Genomic DNA, 17713 nt, shown 5'->3' with positions numbered 1-17713 from the left:
CCCCGATCCCCCCTCTCCGCTCCCTCCCCGATCCCCCCTCTCCGCTTCCTCCCGGATCCCCCCTCTCCGCTCCCTCCCCGATCCCCCCTCTCCGCTCCCTCCCCGATCCCACCCCCCATCCCCCCCCCCGATCACCGCTCTACGCTACCTCCCCGATCCGCCCCCCCATCCCCCCCCGATCCCCGCTCTCCGCTCCCTCCCCGATCCCCCCTCTCCGCTCCCTCCCCGATCCCACCCCCCATCCCCCCCCCCCGATCACCGCTCTACGCTACCTCCCCGATCCGCCCCCCATCCCCCCCCGATCCCCGCTCTCCGCTCCCTCCCCGATCCCCCCTCTCCGCTCCCTCCCCAATCCCCCCTCTCCGCTCCCTCCCCGATCCCCGCTCTCCGCTCCCTCCCCGATCCCCCCTCCCTCCCCGATCCCCCCTCTCCGCTCCCTCCCCGATCCCCCCTTTCCGCTCCCACCCCAATCCCCCCCCCCTATCCCCCCCCGATCCCCGTTCTCCCTTCCTCCCCGATCCCATCTCTCCGCCCTCTCCCCGATCCCCCCTCTCCCTTCCTCCAGTCTCGTGCTTCTTCAACTTCACCACCCCGTCTGGGGTGCTGCTGTCCCCTAACTACCCCCAGGAATACGGAAACAACATGCACTGTGTGTGGCTCATCATCACCAAGCCAGAGAGTCGGATCAACCTGGCCTTCAATGACCTCAGCATGGAGAAACAGTTTGACTTCCTCAGCGTCAAAGACGGTGGCAAGGTATGGTTATGTTTGTTTCAATCATTCGGTCAATCAATCAATACATTAATCAATGATTGATTGAAATTATTCTGATTCAATATTTCACTCTTATGTTTTAGCTTGTTCCAGAATGAGTCCCTGAATGGGCTTTAACAGGAGGAGATTCATCTATATATCTATCTTCTCCATCTCTCTCTCTGTCTCTCTCTCTCTCATTTCAATTCAATTCAATTCAATTGACTTTATTGACATGGCATGTTCATTATTACCTACATTGTCAAAGTATACATATCTCTCTCTCTCTCTCTCTCTCCGTCTCTGTCTCTGTGTCTCTCTCTCTCTCTCTCTCTCTCTCTCTGTCTCTCTCTCTCTCTGTCTCCCTCTCTGTCTCTCTCTCTGTCTCTCTTTGTTTCTCTCTGTCTCTCACTCTGTCTCTCTCTTTCTCTGTCTCTCTCTGTCTCTCTCTTTCTCTTTCTCTCTCTGTCCACCACAGGCTGAGTCTCCCATCCTGGGTACGTTCTCTGGTGACGTGTTGCCAGCACCCATCACCACCAGTGCCCACGTGGCACGCCTAGAGTTCCTGACTGACCACACCTACACAGACCGGGGGTTCAACATCACCTTCACCAGTGAGTGGTTGCGAGGCAGGCTGTTAAAACAACACCACCATGTCTATCAGTGAAATACTTTTGTCTAACTTTTGTCTTGTCTGTTTCTGTCTGCATTATTGTGTGTGTACATATAACTGTGCATCAGTCTGTGTGTGTGTGTGTGTGTGTGTGTGTGTGTGTGTGTGTGTGTGTGTGTGTGTGTGTGTGTGTGTGTGTGTGTGTGTGTGTGTGTGTGTGTGTGTGTGTGTGTGTGTGTGTGTGTGTGTGTGTGTGTGTGTGTGCATCAGTCTCTGTGTGTATGCGTGTCTTGGTAATGAGATAGCACTATGAATCACCCTCCATGCCTGCTCCTCTATCTGTCTCACAAACAGTCTTTCGTCTCCTCAACGGTACCCTTCCTTCAGTCTCCTCACCGTCTCCTCTTTCAACAGAGACCTGGGATACAAAACTAGACAAAGACTCTGACGTTTTCCCATCCTCATTAAATGTTCTCGTCCCAGACTCTGTTCTGATATAAATGTAGAGTCGGGTATTGAGGTGAGGGGAGGGTAACATACCTTTATCATAGGTCTAGTATTAAGACAATGTCAAAATAATCCAGGCATGATTTGCATATACTGAATATATATATATATTTCGTTGCAAATAATTGATTGCCTCCAGACAGATTCTACAGACACTATGGCTGCTGATTTGGGAATACAGATGTTTGCAACTTAAAACATTTCAACATTCCATGACATTAATGGTCTTCACGGAGGCAACTTGATACAGCGCTGTAAATTCATTGAAGGTACAAATATACTTTGTCCATTTTTAAACAGAAATTATGTGAAGTCACCGAACAAATACACGAAAAACACTCCCTGTACATGTTACATTGGTAACAAACTCAATCTGTCAAAACATCATGAGACGCTTCACACCTCATCCTACCCACAATGCACTCCGTTCCTAGCGATCGTTTATCCGACAGTAAAATACTAAATCTTTGTGACCAAATGTGGCACCCTTTTCCCTACACAGTGCACTACTCTTGACCAGAGCCCTATGGGGTTGTGCACTACATAGGGAATAGGGTGCCATAGGGCTCTGGTCTAAAGTAGTGCACTATATAGGGAATATGGTGCCATTTGGACTCAATCTAATTCAGAACCGTCTAATTTACGGCCCAGATGCCGTGACACAGAATGTGGGAAAGACACGGATGTGAATTCATTCATTAGAGACTTTAAATAAATAAAGAAACACTCTTGTGAATGAACATCAAGAGCCGTAAATTGAAGCCGATGGTTCTCTCCGAGCAGCGCGTCTCCTCTCTCGGCAGTTTTAGGGACGGGATTAAAGGGATATCCGTCATTGTAATTAAGTGGCTGCCAAACTGTTGGTGGTGTGTGTGTGTGTGTGTGTGTGTGTGTGTGTGTGTGTGTGTGTGTGTGTGTGTGTGTGTGTGTGTGTGTGTGTGTGTGTGTGTGTGTGTGTGTGCACGTGAGTGGCTGTGATTATTGTCAGTTTAATCAATCAGATGATAAGTGATGAATGAGGTTCCTAGTCTGGGTGGAGACTGAGACTGAGGAGGAATTCCTCAACCAACATGTTACCCCTGTGGATGGAGGCGGAGTCTGGATGTGTTGGCTGGGTGTGTTTTTTTGTGGGAGATTTTGCCACCTCTGGTTGCAAGGTCATCAGTGACAAGGTGTTACGTGGTACTGGTAGCGTCGGCAGTGGCAGCAGCAATTTAGTAGAACAGGGACAGGCAGGAGTCGTCAGACCAGGTAGACTGGGGACAGGCAGGAGTCATCAGACCACGTAGACTGGGGACAGGCAGGAGTCATCAGACCACGTAGACTGGGGACAGGCAGGAGTCATCAGACCACGTAGACTGGGGACAGGCAGGAGTCATCAGACCACGTAGACTGGGGACAGGCAGGAGTCATCAGACCACGTAGACTGGGGACAGGCAGGAGTCATCAGACCACGTAGACTGGGGACAGGCAGGAGTCGTCAGACCACGTAGACTGGGGACAGGCAGGAGTCATCAGACCACGTAGACTGGGGACAGGCAGGAGTCATCAGACCACGTAGACTGGGGACAGGCAGGAGTCATCAGACCACGTAGACTGGGGACAGGCAGGAGTCGTCAGACCACGTAGACTGGGGACAGGCAGGAGTCATCAGACCACGTAGACTGGGGACAGGCAGGAGTCGTCAGACCACGTAGACTGGGGACAGGCAGGAGTCATCAGACCACGTAGACTGGGGACAGGCAGGAGTCATCAGACCACGTAGACTGGGGACAGGCAGGAGTCATCAGACCACGTAGACTGGGGACAGGCAGGAGTCGTCAGACCACGTAGACTGGGGACAGGCAGGAGTCATCAGACCAGGTAGACTGGGGACAGGCAGGAGTCATCAGACCAGGTAGACTGGGGACAGGCAGGAGTTAGACCAGGTAGACTGGGGACAGGCAGGAGTCGTCAGACCACGTAGACTGGGGACAGGCAGGAGTCATTAGACCAGGTAGACTGGGGACAGGCAGGAGTCATTAGACCAGGTAGACTGGGGACAGGCAGGAGTTAGACCAGGTAGACTGGGGACAGGCAGGAGTCGTCAGACCACGTAGACTGGGGACAGGCAGGAGTCATTAGACCAGGTAGACTGGGGACAGGCAGGAGTTAGACCAGGTAGACTGGGGACAGGCAGGAGTCGTCAGACCACGTAGACTGGGGACAGGCAGGAGTTAGACCAGGTAGACTGGGGACAGGCAGGAGTCATTAGACCAGGTAGACTGGGGACAGGCAGGAGTCATTAGACCAGGTAGACTGGGGACAGGCAGGAGTCATTAGACCAGGTAGACTGGGGACAGGCAGGAGTCGTCAGACCCGTTAGAATGGGGACAGGCAGGAGTCGTCAGACCAGGTAGACTGGGGACAGGCAGGAGTCGTCAGACCAGGTAGACTGGGGACAGGCAGGAGTCGTCAGACCAGGTAGACTGGGGACAGGCAGGAGTCATTAGACCAGGTAGACTGGGGACAGGCAGGAGTCAGACCAGGTAGACTGGGGACAGGCAGGAGTCATTAGACCAGGTAGACTGGGGACAGGCAGGAGTCATTAGACCAGGTAGACTGGGGACAGGCAGGAGTGAGACCAGGTAGACTGGGGACAGGCAGGAGTCAGACCAGGTAGACTGGGGACAGGCAGGAGTCATTAGACCAGGTAGACTGGGGACAGGCAGGATTCATTAGACCAGGTAGACTGGGGACAGGCAGGAGTCATTAGACCAGGTAGACTGGGGACAGGCAGGAGTCAGACCAGGTAGACTGGGGACAGGCAGGAGTCAGACCAGGTAGACTGGGGACAGGCAGGAGTCATTAGACCAGGTAGACTGGGGACAGGCAGGAGTCATTAGACCAGGTGGTCCTGATGGATGGTCCTAGGGATCACAGAGAGCACAGGACTACACATCGCCAAGATGATTCCATTACACATCAAGTTAGCCAGATGTGTCTGGGTTATGGTCATCTATTGTATTTCATGAACAGGTGTACATGTCTAGACAATAGTGACCCATCCACTTAGCCAGATGTATCTGGGAGGCTGGTTATATCATTTATTTCACACATGACCCATCAATTGGTAAGCATCATCTAATATTAACATTTGAACATCTTGGCCATGTTCTGTTATAATCTCCACCCAGCACAGCCAGAAGAGGACTGGCCACCCCTCATAGCCTGGTTCCTCTCTAGGTTTCTTCCTAGGTTCTGGCCTTTCTAGGGAGTTTTTCCTAGCCACCTTGCTTCTACACCTGCATTGCTTGCTGTTTGGGGTTGTAGGCTGGGTTTCTGTACAGCACTTTGAGACATCAGCTGATGTATGAAGGGCTATATAAATACATTTGATTGAAATTTGATTCATAATTATAAAATATTTGTACAGTATTTAGCTGGACACGTTCTATTTTTAATATTGATATTGATATTGCTACTATGCAAATATGCAAGTAACTGTTTCAGTGTATAGTCTACACCTTCTGTATCCTGTGATAAATAAAAAATATATATATTTGATATAATGTGTGTTTTACCAGAGTTGGTAATGTGAAGAACAACAAGACCTGCACCAAAGTCAGATTAGGAAAAAGGCCAAGGACTAGATAAGGTGTATTTTAACCTGAAGTTTTTATTTATTGTAGGCTACTACTTTCATCACTTTTCGTATTTAAATATTTGGTTGTTTACTACACCACCGTACTCACTCTGTTTAGCACATGGCCTCAAATGTGAATCCTTAATGAGATAGGTGGGGCTTAACCTCTCTTGGGCACGTGAGACGGTAGCGTCCCACCTCTTCAACAGCCAGTGAAACTGCTTGGCGCCAAATTCAAATACAGAAATACTCATTATAAAAATTGAGAAAACAAAACATATTTTACATAGGTTTAAAGATTAACTTCTTGTGAATCCAACCACGGTGTCATATTTAAAATATGCTTTACGGCGAAAGCATACCTTACGAATATTTGAGAACATAGCCCACTAGAAAAATCATTACAAACAGTAGCCAGCCAGGTAGAACAGTTACACAATTTAGAAATAGAGATAAAAATTAATCCCTTACCTTTGATAATCTTCATATGGTTGCACTCAGCAGACATTCATTTACTCAATAAATGTTCCTTTTGTTCGATAAAGTCTCTTTATATCCAAAAACCTCTGTTTTGTTTGTGCGTTTTCTTCAGTAATCCACAGGCTCAAACGCAGTCAAAACAGGAAGACAAAAAAATCCTAATTGTATCCGTAAAGTTCATAGAAACATGTCAAACGATGTTTATATTCAAACCTCAGGTTGTTTTTACCCTAAATAATCGATAATATTTCAACCGGACAATAACGTTGTCAATTTAAAAGGTAAACAAGAAACGCACTCTCTCGGTCTGGCGCAGGAAAAAGCTCTGTGACATGGCAGGGTCCACTCATTCAGACTGCTCTTACTTCTTTATTTTTCAGAATACAAGCCTGAAACAATTTCTTAAGACTGTTGACATCTAGTGGAAGGCATAGAAACTGCAATTTGAGTCCTAAGTCAATGGATACTGTAATGGCATTGAATAGAAAACTACAAAACCAAAAAGAAAAAAACTTCCTGAATGGATTTTTCTCAGGTTTTCTCCTGCCAAATCAGTTCTGTTATACTCAAATACACTATTTGAACAGTTTTTGGAAACTTTAGAGTGTTTTCTATCCAAATCTACCAGTTATATGCATATCATATCTTCTGGGCCCGAGAAGCAGGCAGTTTAATTTGGTTGTTTAATTTAATTTGGGCATGCATTTCATCCAAAATTCCGAATGCTGCCCCCTACCCAAGAGAAGTTAAGAGGGTGTGAACAATTCTGAATGGGTTTAAACAAAACTCGCCAGTAGGTGTAGCAAAACATTGAAGTTGCCATTCTCAAAAGTGGGGTTACAAGTTTATTAACTTTCAAAACAGAATTCCTTTTACATAAGACTGAATCGAGGTAGTCGGTCACATATAATGGTCCTAAAACGGATCTTTGAGGACCACCAAAGCATTTACAGTTGATTTGTCAGAGGACAAACCATCCACAGAGACAAACTGATATCATTCCGACAGATAAGCTCTAAACCAGGCCAGAACTTGTCCGTATAGACCAATTTGGGTTTACAATCTCTCCAAAAGAATGTGGTGATCGATGGTATCAAAAGCAGCACTAAGGTCTAGGAGCACGAGGACAGATGCAAAGCCTCAGTCTGACGCCATTAAAAGGTCATTTACCACCTTCACAAGTGCAGTCTCGTGCTATGATGGGGTCTAAAACCAGACTGAAGCGTTTCATTATGTGTCTTCAGGAAGGCAGTGAGTTGCCGAGCAACAGCTTTTTACATGTTATTGTTTTTTTAGGAATTGGAGATTCAATATTGGACAATAGTTTTTGTTTTGTTTTCCAGGTCAAGGTTTGGCTTTTGCAAGATAAGCTTTATTACTGCCCCTTTTAGTGAGTTTGGTACACATCCGGTGGATAGAGAGCTGTTTATTATGTTCAACATAGGAGGGCCAAGCACAGGAAGCAGCTCTTTCAGTAGTTTAGTTGGAATAGGGTCCAGCATACAGCTTGAAGGTGTAGAGGCCTTGACTATTTTAGTGAAAGTGTTGAGAGATACAGGATTAAAAACTTTGAGTGGCTTCATTGATCTTAGGTCCTGGCAGTTCTGTGCGGACTCAGGACAACTGAGCTTTGGAGAAATACGCAGATTCAAAGAGGAGTCCATAAAAAAAATTCTAAATCGTCAAAGTTAATGACTTCATCACTGCTGAAATGAAAGCCATCCTCACTTGGGGAAAGTTGCTTTTTAAGTAGCTTTGCAACATTATATAACAAAAAAACTATTCGGATTCTCCTCAATCAGATTGGAAAAGTTGATCGAGCAGCAGTGAGGGCTCTTTGATTTTGCATGGTACTATCTTTCCAAGCTGGTTGGAAGACTTCCTCAGTTAGGTGAATGTTGTTCTCCGACGTCCTGGGAGTCTGGAAGGGCATCTAGGAATATTTGAGTTGCCTTAGAATTCATATCGCAGCTTTTTGATAATCCTTGGTTGGGGTCTGAGCAGATTATTTGTTGCGATTGTAAAATGGTCGTCCAATAGACCAGGATTATGAGGAAAAACATTAAGATCCACAATATTTATTCCACGGGACAAAACTAGGTCCAGAGTATGACTGTGACAGTGAGTAGGTCCAGAGACATGTTGGACAAAACCCACTGAGTCGATGATGGCTCCGAAAGCCTTTTGGAGTGGGTCTGTGGACTTTTCCATATGAATATTAAAGTCAACAAAAAATTAGAATATTATCTGCTATGACTACAAGGTCCGATAGGAATTCAGGGAACTCAGTGAGGAACGCTGTACATGGCCCAGGAGGCCTGTAAACAGTAGCTATAAAAAGTGATTGAGTTGGCTGCATAGATTTCATGACTAGAAGCTCAGAAAACGCTGTATTTTTGCTGTCGTAAATGTTAGCAACACCTCTGCCTTTGTGGTATGCGCAGGGGATTTGACCACTTGTAACCAGGAGGAGAGACCTCTTGAAGTTTGTAGAAAATATATATCATAATGTATGAGACTATAACACAATTGATATGGTAGGTGAAAATCCAAAGAAAAAACAACCAGAATTTTTTTGTTGTTGAGATCCCATGCTATTACAATGGAAAGCTATGGGTCCTATACAATTCCAACTCTCTGATTGCAATTCCTCTGCCTTCCACTAGATGTCAACAGTCTTTATTCAAGGTTTCAGGCTTGTTTCTTCCAAAACAAGGAATCATTTTAGAGTTTTGATACAGGGAGTCAGAGATGGAAATCAGTCTGTGGGCAAGCGATGAGGAGGATGCGCACTTGCTATTTTTTATTTTTTTAACCTATTTTGAGATGTGAGGTATTATCACAATCTCTTTCAAGTCACGACAGGAATGGAGAAGGTCTTTATTCCAGTGAGATTGATACGGTGAAAACTGTCCTGACTACACCTGCTGGATAACAGCCTGCTGCCTGGCCTTGCACCCTATCTCATTGTGGAGCTAGAGGAGTTAGAGCCCTGTCTATGTTACTAGATAAGATGAAAGCACCCATCCAGCTAGGATGGAGTCCGTCACACCTCTGCATGCCAGGCTTGCTCCTGTCTTGTGGGTCCTGTCTGTGGGTCCCAGAAAGAGGGCCAGTTATCTACAAGTGTATATTATGGGATGGACAGTTTTCAACCAGCGATTGAGTTGTGCGATTCTGCCGTAGAGTGTTACGTTCCCAAAACAATGTCGCTCAAAGAGAACAAAGAGTCACTGACAGAAACCAAAATGAAACACGTGGAGTTTTAGGAGTGGTTCTGAAAGATAGTGGGGGAGTCCACTGAAAGTTACCTAGCAACAACAACTGGGACCTAAAAGACACCCACTATGAGACCCAGTAAATTTTCCCAAGAAGAGGCAAACAAAATAAAACCCCACAAAGGACAGGAAACTTACTGCTGTAGAGCTCACAACTCCCCCTAACTGGTAGGGGACTAGAGACAATTACAATTACTAGACAAGTACAACGACAGCAATGGCAAGGTGTTACTTAGAGGAGGTCCTGCAGATCTACGGTAGAGAAAGTGTCCGGGGAATTAAAAAAAAGTTGATTTAAAAAAAGTTGTGTTCGGACAAAAATAAGACGTTGGTTAACTTGTTAAATACAGAGTTTGATTAAATGGTTATTAAGAGTAAAACACTTTTTTTTTTTAAGTTTGGCAGGTAGCCAAGTAGCAACAAGAGAAACAATGTGGAAGTCTGTCACCGTGTACAGCTGGGATCTCCACTCTAACCTGACAGGTATCTCGTTCATGAAGCCCAGTTGACCTGGGCCAATTCTCATCTCCAAGGCAACCAGCCAAGGGTATATCAATTTAAATAACAAGGAAGAGAAACAAAACAAACCAAGCTACCTACTTATTCACCATTAATCTCTGTCTCTCTCTGTCTCTCTCTGTCTCTCTCTGTCTCTGTCTCTCTCTCTCTCTCTCTCTCTCTCTCTCTCTCTCTCTCTCTCTCTCTCTCTCTCTCTCTCTCAATCCCCCCCCTCTCTCTCTCTCTCTCTCTCTCTCTCTCTATCTCTCTCTCAATCCCCCCCTCTATCTCTCTCTCTCTCTCTCTCTCTCCCTCCCTCTCTCTCTCTCTCTCTCTCTCAATCCCCCCCCCTCTCTCTCTCTCTCTATCTCTCTCTCAATCCCCCCCTCTATCTCTCTCTCTCTCTCTCCCTCCCTCTCTCTCTCTCTCTCTCAATCCCCCCCCCTCTCTCTCTCTCTCTCTCTCCCTCTCTCTCTCTCTATCTCTCTCTCAATCCCCCCCCCTCTCTCTCTCTCTCTATCTCTCTCTCAATCCCCCCCTCTATCTCTCTCTCTCTCTCTCCCTCCCTCTCTCTCTCTCTCTCTCAATCCCCCCCCCTCTCTCTCTCTCTCTCTCTCCCTCTCTCTCTCTCTATCTCTCTCTCAATCCCCCCCTCTCTCTCTCTATCTCTCTCTCAATCCCCCCCTCTATCTCTCTCTCTCTCTCTCTCTCTCCCTCTCTCTCTCTCTCTCTCTCTCTCTCAATCTATCATCTCCACCATGTTATCTGTTGTGGAAGGGCTGCATACATTGCGCTCCACAAAAGCCGCGTGTCTAGCAAGGGAAACAACTGCTTCAAGGTCTCAGAGCGAGTGACGTCACCGATTGAAACGCTACTAGAGTGCACCCCGCTAACTAGCTAGCCATTTCACACCGGTTATACACACATAACACTCTCCCACCATCACAGACACACACTTTCTAAAATCAAAACTCAAACACACACAATCACACCTGCCTACCCTCCATCCTATGCACACACCTCAAAACTCCAACTCAATGACAGACCTTGACCCTTCTGTCTCTCTCTCTCTCTCTCTCTCTCTCTCTCTCTCTCTCTCTCTCTCTATCTCTATCTCTATCTCTATCTCTATCTCTATCTCTATCTCTATCTCTATCTCTATCTGTCTCTGTCTCTGTCTCTGTCTCTGTCTCTGTCTCTGTCTCTGTCTCTGTCTCTGTCTCTCTCTCTGTCTCTGTCTCTGTCTCTGTCTCTGTCTCTGTCTCTGTCTCTGTCTCTGTCTCTGTCTCTGTCTCTGTCTCTGTCTCTCTCTCTCTCTCTGTCTCTGTCTCTGTCTCTCTGTCTCTGTCTCTCTCTCTGTCTCTCTCTCTCTGTCTCTCTCTCTCCCCAGCGTTCCGCCACAACGAGTGTCCAGACCCGGGCGTTCCAGTGAATGGGAAGAGGTTTGGTGAGAACCTTCAGCTGGGCAGCTCCATCTCCTTCCTGTGTGAGGAGGGCTTTGTGAAGACCCATGGCTCCCAGACGGTCTCCTGTATCCTGAAGGATGGAAACGTGGTCTGGGACAACGCTGTGCCACGCTGTGAAGGTGAGAGGAGAGGACACCCCCTCATCTTTCTCTCTTTACATTTGACATTTGAGTAATTTTAGCAGACTCTCTTATCCAGAGTGACTTACATACATTTGTCTTAAGATACAGCAGTTAGGTTAGACAACAATGTGTGAAGTACATTTTACTAAGTCTTTATCAGCAAGGACAGGTGTAGTGGGAAAAGACAGATTACTTTTTCTTTTTGGGGGGAGGACGGGGGGCGTTTTGGGCGCCGTGAAAAGCTATTTAAGATTCTATCAACTGGGTCTAATGCTCCATGCGACCCAAGGTGAAATACTGACAAAGTGATTGTTCTCTCAAAGTGTAAAATCACTACAAAGTTACCAATCCTACAGCTTTTCACTCTGTCTCTATAGCAAAATGTTCCTGCCCTTTTAAACAGGGCCTGACACCTCCCTCCAAGACACCCAATCCGGATTTGCCGTACCTAGCAAACCTTGTTTGAGTGATAAACCACCCCAGGGAGGTACAGTACTTTAGCCCCCTGTGTATACAGTAGCTACCAAGTGGTGCAGAGGTCTAAGGCACTGCATCTCAGTGCTAGAGGCGTCACTACAGACCCTGGTTCGATCCAGGACTGTATCACAACCGGCTGTGATTGGGACTCGCATAGGGCGGCGCACAATTGGCCCAGCGTCGTCTGGGTTATGGGAACGTTTAGCCGGAGTAGGCTGTCATTGTAAAACATGAATATGTTCATTACTGAATTGCCTAGTTGAATCCTAGAACCGGAATGTATATCTGATAATGCAAGCTAGTGCTAAAGCCAATTCCTTTCCTAAATTATCCTAAATTAATATCTAAGGTAGGCAGGGAAAACCCGCTTTGGAGATTTCTGGTGTTTTTTCAAAATAAATAAATCAAGGGATGTTTTTGTAATTGTCCAGCCGTTGTTACCCGATTTTAGTACAACTTTGGAAATTAATGTTTGACAGTTTAAAACATTTTTTATTCCCTTAAACTTAAGGTGAAAATTATGCTGTTTTATCCTTTAACCTGTCTAGGATCAGCGTGGCGCTAGCGGCACTCCCCCCCCCCCCCCCCCTGAAAAACCAGTGCCGCGAAATTCAAAAAAAATATTTTTTTAAAATATTTAACTTTCACACATTAAAGTCCAATACAGCTAATGAAAGACACAGATCTTATGAATCCAGTCAACATTTCCGATTTTTAAAATGTTTTACAGGGAAGACACAATATGTAAAGATGTACATCTATTACCTAAAAACACATTAGCATAATCCACCATCTTTTATTTGTCCACCAACACCAGTAGCCATCACCAATTCGGCTAAACTAAGATATTTATAGCCCCTAACCAACAAAAAAACTCATTAGATGACAGTCTGATAACATATTTATGGTATGGGATAGGTTTTGTTAGAAAAAAGTGCATATTTCAGGTATATGGCATAGTTTACAATTGCACCCACCATCACAAATGGACTAGAATAATTACAATGAGCAACGTGTTTACCTAACTACTAATCATCAAACATTTCGTAAAAATACACAGCATACACGAATCGAAAGACACAGATCCTGTGAATACAGACAATATTTCAGATTTTCTAAGTGTCTTACAGCGAAAACACAATAAATCGTTATATTAGCTTAGCACATAGCAATTAGCAGCCCAGCATTGATTCTAGCCAAAGTGAGCGATAAAAGTCAACATCGCCAAAAGATATTAATTTTTTCACTAACCTTCTCAGAATTCTTCCGATGACACTCCTGTAACATCACATTACAACATGCATATACAGTTTGATCGAAAATGTTTATATTTAGCCACCAAAATCATGGTTAGACAATGTGAAATGTAGACAAGCTGGTAAAGAAAACGTCCTTGCGCCACTTAGACAGTGATCTACTCTTATACATAAATACTCATAAACGTGACTAAAAAATATAGGGTGGACAGGGATTGATAGACAATTTAATTCTTAATACAATTGCGTTATTACATTTTTTAATTTATCCTTACTTTTCAATACAGTTTGCGCCAAGCGAAGCTACGTCAAAAAACATGGCGTCCTAAGCCACTAAAATGTTTCGACAGAAACACGATTTATCATAATAAAAATGTCCTACCTTGAGCTGTTCTTCCATCAGTATCTTGGGCAAAGGATCCTTTCTTGGGAGAAATCGTCTTTTGGTGGAAAGCTGTCCTCTTGCCATGTGGAAATGTCAACTACGTTCGGGATGAACTGAAAAGCGTGCCCAACTTTTCACATCGTTGCAAAAATAAATGTCCCAAAATCGCACTAAACGGATATAAATTGCTATAAAACGCTTTAAATTAACTACTTTGTGATGTTTGTAACTCCTATAACGAGTGAAAAGATGACCGGAGAAATATAACAGGCTAAACTAACGCTTGGAACAGGAGAGGGTCGGTGTCTTCCACGCGCGTTACGCAGCAAGAAAAGACTTGCTAGCTAAAGGTTTTTTTCATTTGTAGGGCCTGTGAACGAGCAATCGAGCCCGTTGGAATCGTCATCACGTAAAGGCATCCAGGGGAAGACGTAAGAAGTGTCCGTATAGTCATAGCAACGACAGTGCCCGTTTAAATGACTTCAGAAAAGTGGCCAACGTTTCTCAAATCTGACTCCATGTCAGGGAAATTGCTGTAGAATGGGCTCTGTTCCACTTAGAGACAAAATTTCAACTCCTATAGAAACTATAGACTGTTTTCTATCCAATAATAATAATAATATGCATATTGTACGATCAAGGATTTTGTGGGAAGCCGTTTAAAAAATTAGCCACATTAGCATAAATAGTCTAAACAGCGCCCCCATCCCCAACAGGTTAACGAGGCAAGTCAGTTAATTAAGAACAATTTCTTATTTACAATGACAGCCTAGGATCAGTGGGTTAACTGCCTTGTTCAGGGGCAGAATGACAGATTTTTACCTTGTCAGGTCGGGGATTTGATCCAGCAACCTTTCGGTTACTAGTCCAACACTCTAACCACTATGCTACCTGCTGGTTACTAGTCCAACACTCTAACCACTAGGCTACCTGCTGGTTACTGGCCCAACGCTCTAACCACTAGGCTACCTGCTGGTTACTGGCCCAACGCTCTAACCACTATACTACCTGCTGGTTACTGGCCCAACGCTCTAACCACTAGGCTACCTGCTGGTTACTAGTCCAACACTCTAACCACTAGACTACCTGCTGGTTACTAGTCCAACACTCTAACCACTAGACTACCTGCTGGTTACTAGTCCAACACTCTAACCACTAGGCTACCTGCTGGTTACTAGTCCAACACTCTAACCACTAGACTACCTGCTGGTTACTAGTCCAACACTCTAACCACTAGACTACCTGCTGGTTACTGGCCCAACGCTCTAACCACTAGACTACCTGCTGGTTACTAGTCCAACACTCTAACCACTAGGCTACCTGCTGGTTACTGGCCCAACGCTCTAACCACTAGGCTACCTGCTGGTTACTGGCCTAACGCTCTAACCACTAGACTACCTGCTGGTTACTGTCCCAACCACTCTAACCACTAGGCTAACTGCTGGTTACTGGCCCAACACTCTAACCACTAGGCTACCTGCTGGTTACTGGCCCAACGCTCTAACCACTAGGCTACCTGCTGGTTACTAGTCCAACACTCTAACCACTAGGCTACCTGCTGGTTACTGGTCCAACACTCTAACCACTTGGCTACCTGCTGGTTACTAGTCCAACACTCTAACCACTAGGCTACCTGTTGGTTACTAGTCCAACACTCTAACCACTAGGCTACCTGCTGGTTACTAGTCCAACACTCTAACCACTAGGCTACCTACTGGTTACTGGTCCAAGGCTGTTGATCAGGTTAGCCTCATATCACAGGCTGTTGATCAGGTTAGCCTCGTTAGCCTCATTTCACAGGCTGTTGATCAGGTTAGCCTCATATCACAGGCTGTTCATCAGGTTAGCCTCATATCACAGGCTGTTGATCGGGTTAGCCTCATATCACAGGCTGTTGATCAGGTTAGCCTCGTTAGCCTCATATCACAGGCTGTTGATCAGGTTAGCCTCATATCACAGGCTGTTGATCAGGTTAGCCTCATATCACAGGCTGTTGATCAGGTTAGCCTCGTTAGCCTCATATCACAGGCTGTTGATCAGGTTAGCCTCATATCACAGGCTGTTGATCAGGTTAGCCTCGTTAGCCTCATATCACAGGCTGTTGATCAGGTTAGCCTCATATCACAGGCTGTTGATCAGGTTAGCCTCATATCACAGGCTGTTGATCAGGTTAGCCTCGTTAGCCTCATATCACAGGCTGTTGATCAGGTTAGCCTCATATCACAGGCTGTTGATCAGGTTAGCCTCGTTAGCCTCATATCACAGGCTGTTGATCATGTTAGCCTCATATCACAGGCTGTTGATCAGGTTAGCCTCATATCACAGGCTGTTGTGTGAAGACCAAAGTGTTTTCTGTTCAGTGTGATACACACAAGGGTTTATGCATGAACACACACACACACACGTGCCTCCCCTTTCCACCAAACCGCCCAGTCAGTCTCTGGAGTGATGTTTGACCTTGAGCTCCAGTAATTGTCAACTATTTCCATGACAGCCTCGACCCCTGCTGAGGCTGACTGAAACGGAGTCCCGGTGATGTATTGTGTTAAACATGGACTTTGAAGATGAGCTATGGGGATAAGTGAACACATTGGACACATCCGTGACTATATAATGGACTGTCGCTTTTTCCCCTCTCTCTCCCTCGCTCTATGTTCTTCTCACACCTCTCATCCCTCCTCTCCTCCTCCCTCTCCCTCTCCCTCCCCTATCCTTCCTGTCCATACCTCCCTATCCCTCTTCTTCCCTCTCCCTCCCCTCCTCCCCCCTCCTCTCACCCTCTTTTCCCACATCATCTGCCTCCTCCTCTCCCCCTCCCTCTGCCCATTCCTCTCCTCTCCCTTCCTCCCCTTCCTCTCTCCCCCCCTCCCCTCCTTTCCTCTCCCTCTCCTTCTCCTCCTCCCGCCTCCTCTCCCCCTCCCCTCTTTTCCCACATCATCTGCCCCCTCTTCTCCCCCTCCCTCTGTCCATTCCTCTCCTCTCCCTTCCTCCCCTTTCTCTCTCCCCCCCTCCCCTCCTGTCCTCTCCCTCTCCCTCTCCAACTCCCGCCTCCTCTCCCCCCTCCTCCTCCTTTTCCCACAGTCATCTGCCCCCTCTTCTCCCCCTCCCTCTGCCCATTCCTCTCCTCTCCCTTCCTCTCCCCCCCCTCCCCTCCTTTCCCCTTTACTCCCCTTCCTCTCTCCCTCTCCTCCCCCCCCCCCCTCACCCCCCCCCCCCCCCCTCCTCCCCTCTCCTCCCCCTGTTCCTCAGCTCAGTGTGGGGGTGATCTGAAGGCCCCTAGTGGTATCATCCTGTCCCCTGGTTGGCCAGAGCTCTATAAGGAGGCTCTTAACTGTGAGTGGGTCATCGAGGCTCCGCCAGGATACCCCATTAAGATCGTGTTTGATAAGTAAGTCTGGACACAACACTGTCTCCTTCTACTTACCTATCTCTACCCTTACTATCTCTACCCTTACTATCTCTACCCTTACTATCTCTACCCTTACTATCTCTACCCTTACTATCTCTACCCTTACTATCTCTACCCTTACCTATCTCTACCCTTACTATCTCTACCCTTACTATCTCTACCCTTACCTATCTCTACCCTTACCTATCTCTACCCTTACTATCTCTACCCTTACTATCTCTACCCTTACCTATCTCTACCCTTACTATCTCTACCCTTACTATCTCTACCCTTACCTATCTCTACCCTTACCTATCTCTACCCTTACTATCTCTACCCTTACTATCTCTACCCTTACCTATCTCTACCCTTACTATTCTACCCTTACCTATCTCTACCCTTACTATCTCTACCCTTACCTATCTCTACCCTTACTATCTCTACCCTTACCTATCTCTACCCTTACTATCTCTACCCTTACTATCTCTACACTTACTATCTCTACCCTTACTATCTCTACCCTTACTCTCTCTACCCTTACTATCTCTACCCTTACTATCTCTACCCTTACCTATCTCTACCCTTACTATCTCTACCCTTACTATCTCTACCCTTACTATCTCTACCCTTACTATCTCTACCCTTACTATCTCTACCCTTACTATCTCTACCCTTACCTATCTCTACCCTTACTATCTCTACCCTTACTATCTCTACCCTTACTATCTCTACCCTTACTATCTCTACCCTTACTATCTCTACCCTTACTATCTCTACCCTTACTATCTCTACCCTTACTATCTCTACCCTTACTATCTCTACCCTTACTATCTCTACCCTTACCTATCTCTACCCTTACCTATCT

The 17713-nt window shown here is 46.1% G+C and overlaps 1 protein-coding gene across 1 annotated transcript in view; it reads left to right on the top strand.

Moving 5' to 3' along the window:
- The window catches only part of LOC129820314 (CUB and sushi domain-containing protein 2-like), a 625656-nt gene extending 608777 nt beyond the window's left edge, over window positions 1-16879 (top strand). Inside the window, exons 14-17 of the mRNA XM_055877382.1 lie at window positions 566-756; window positions 1232-1367; window positions 11145-11339; window positions 16710-16879. Of these exons, the coding sequence (XP_055733357.1) occupies window positions 566-756; window positions 1232-1367; window positions 11145-11339; window positions 16710-16852 (665 nt within the window). The 3' untranslated portion in view covers window positions 16853-16879. The remainder of the gene's footprint in view (window positions 1-565; window positions 757-1231; window positions 1368-11144; window positions 11340-16709) is intronic.
- The last annotated feature ends 834 nt before the right edge of the window (window positions 16880-17713 follow it).

This window comes from Salvelinus fontinalis, chromosome 22, assembly GCF_029448725.1.
Source record: "Salvelinus fontinalis isolate EN_2023a chromosome 22, ASM2944872v1, whole genome shotgun sequence".
NCBI classification, from domain to species: Eukaryota; Metazoa; Chordata; class Actinopteri; order Salmoniformes; family Salmonidae; genus Salvelinus; species Salvelinus fontinalis.
The sequence above is the reverse complement of the archived record's forward strand: the minus strand, read 5'-3'. Positions and strand labels throughout refer to the sequence as shown.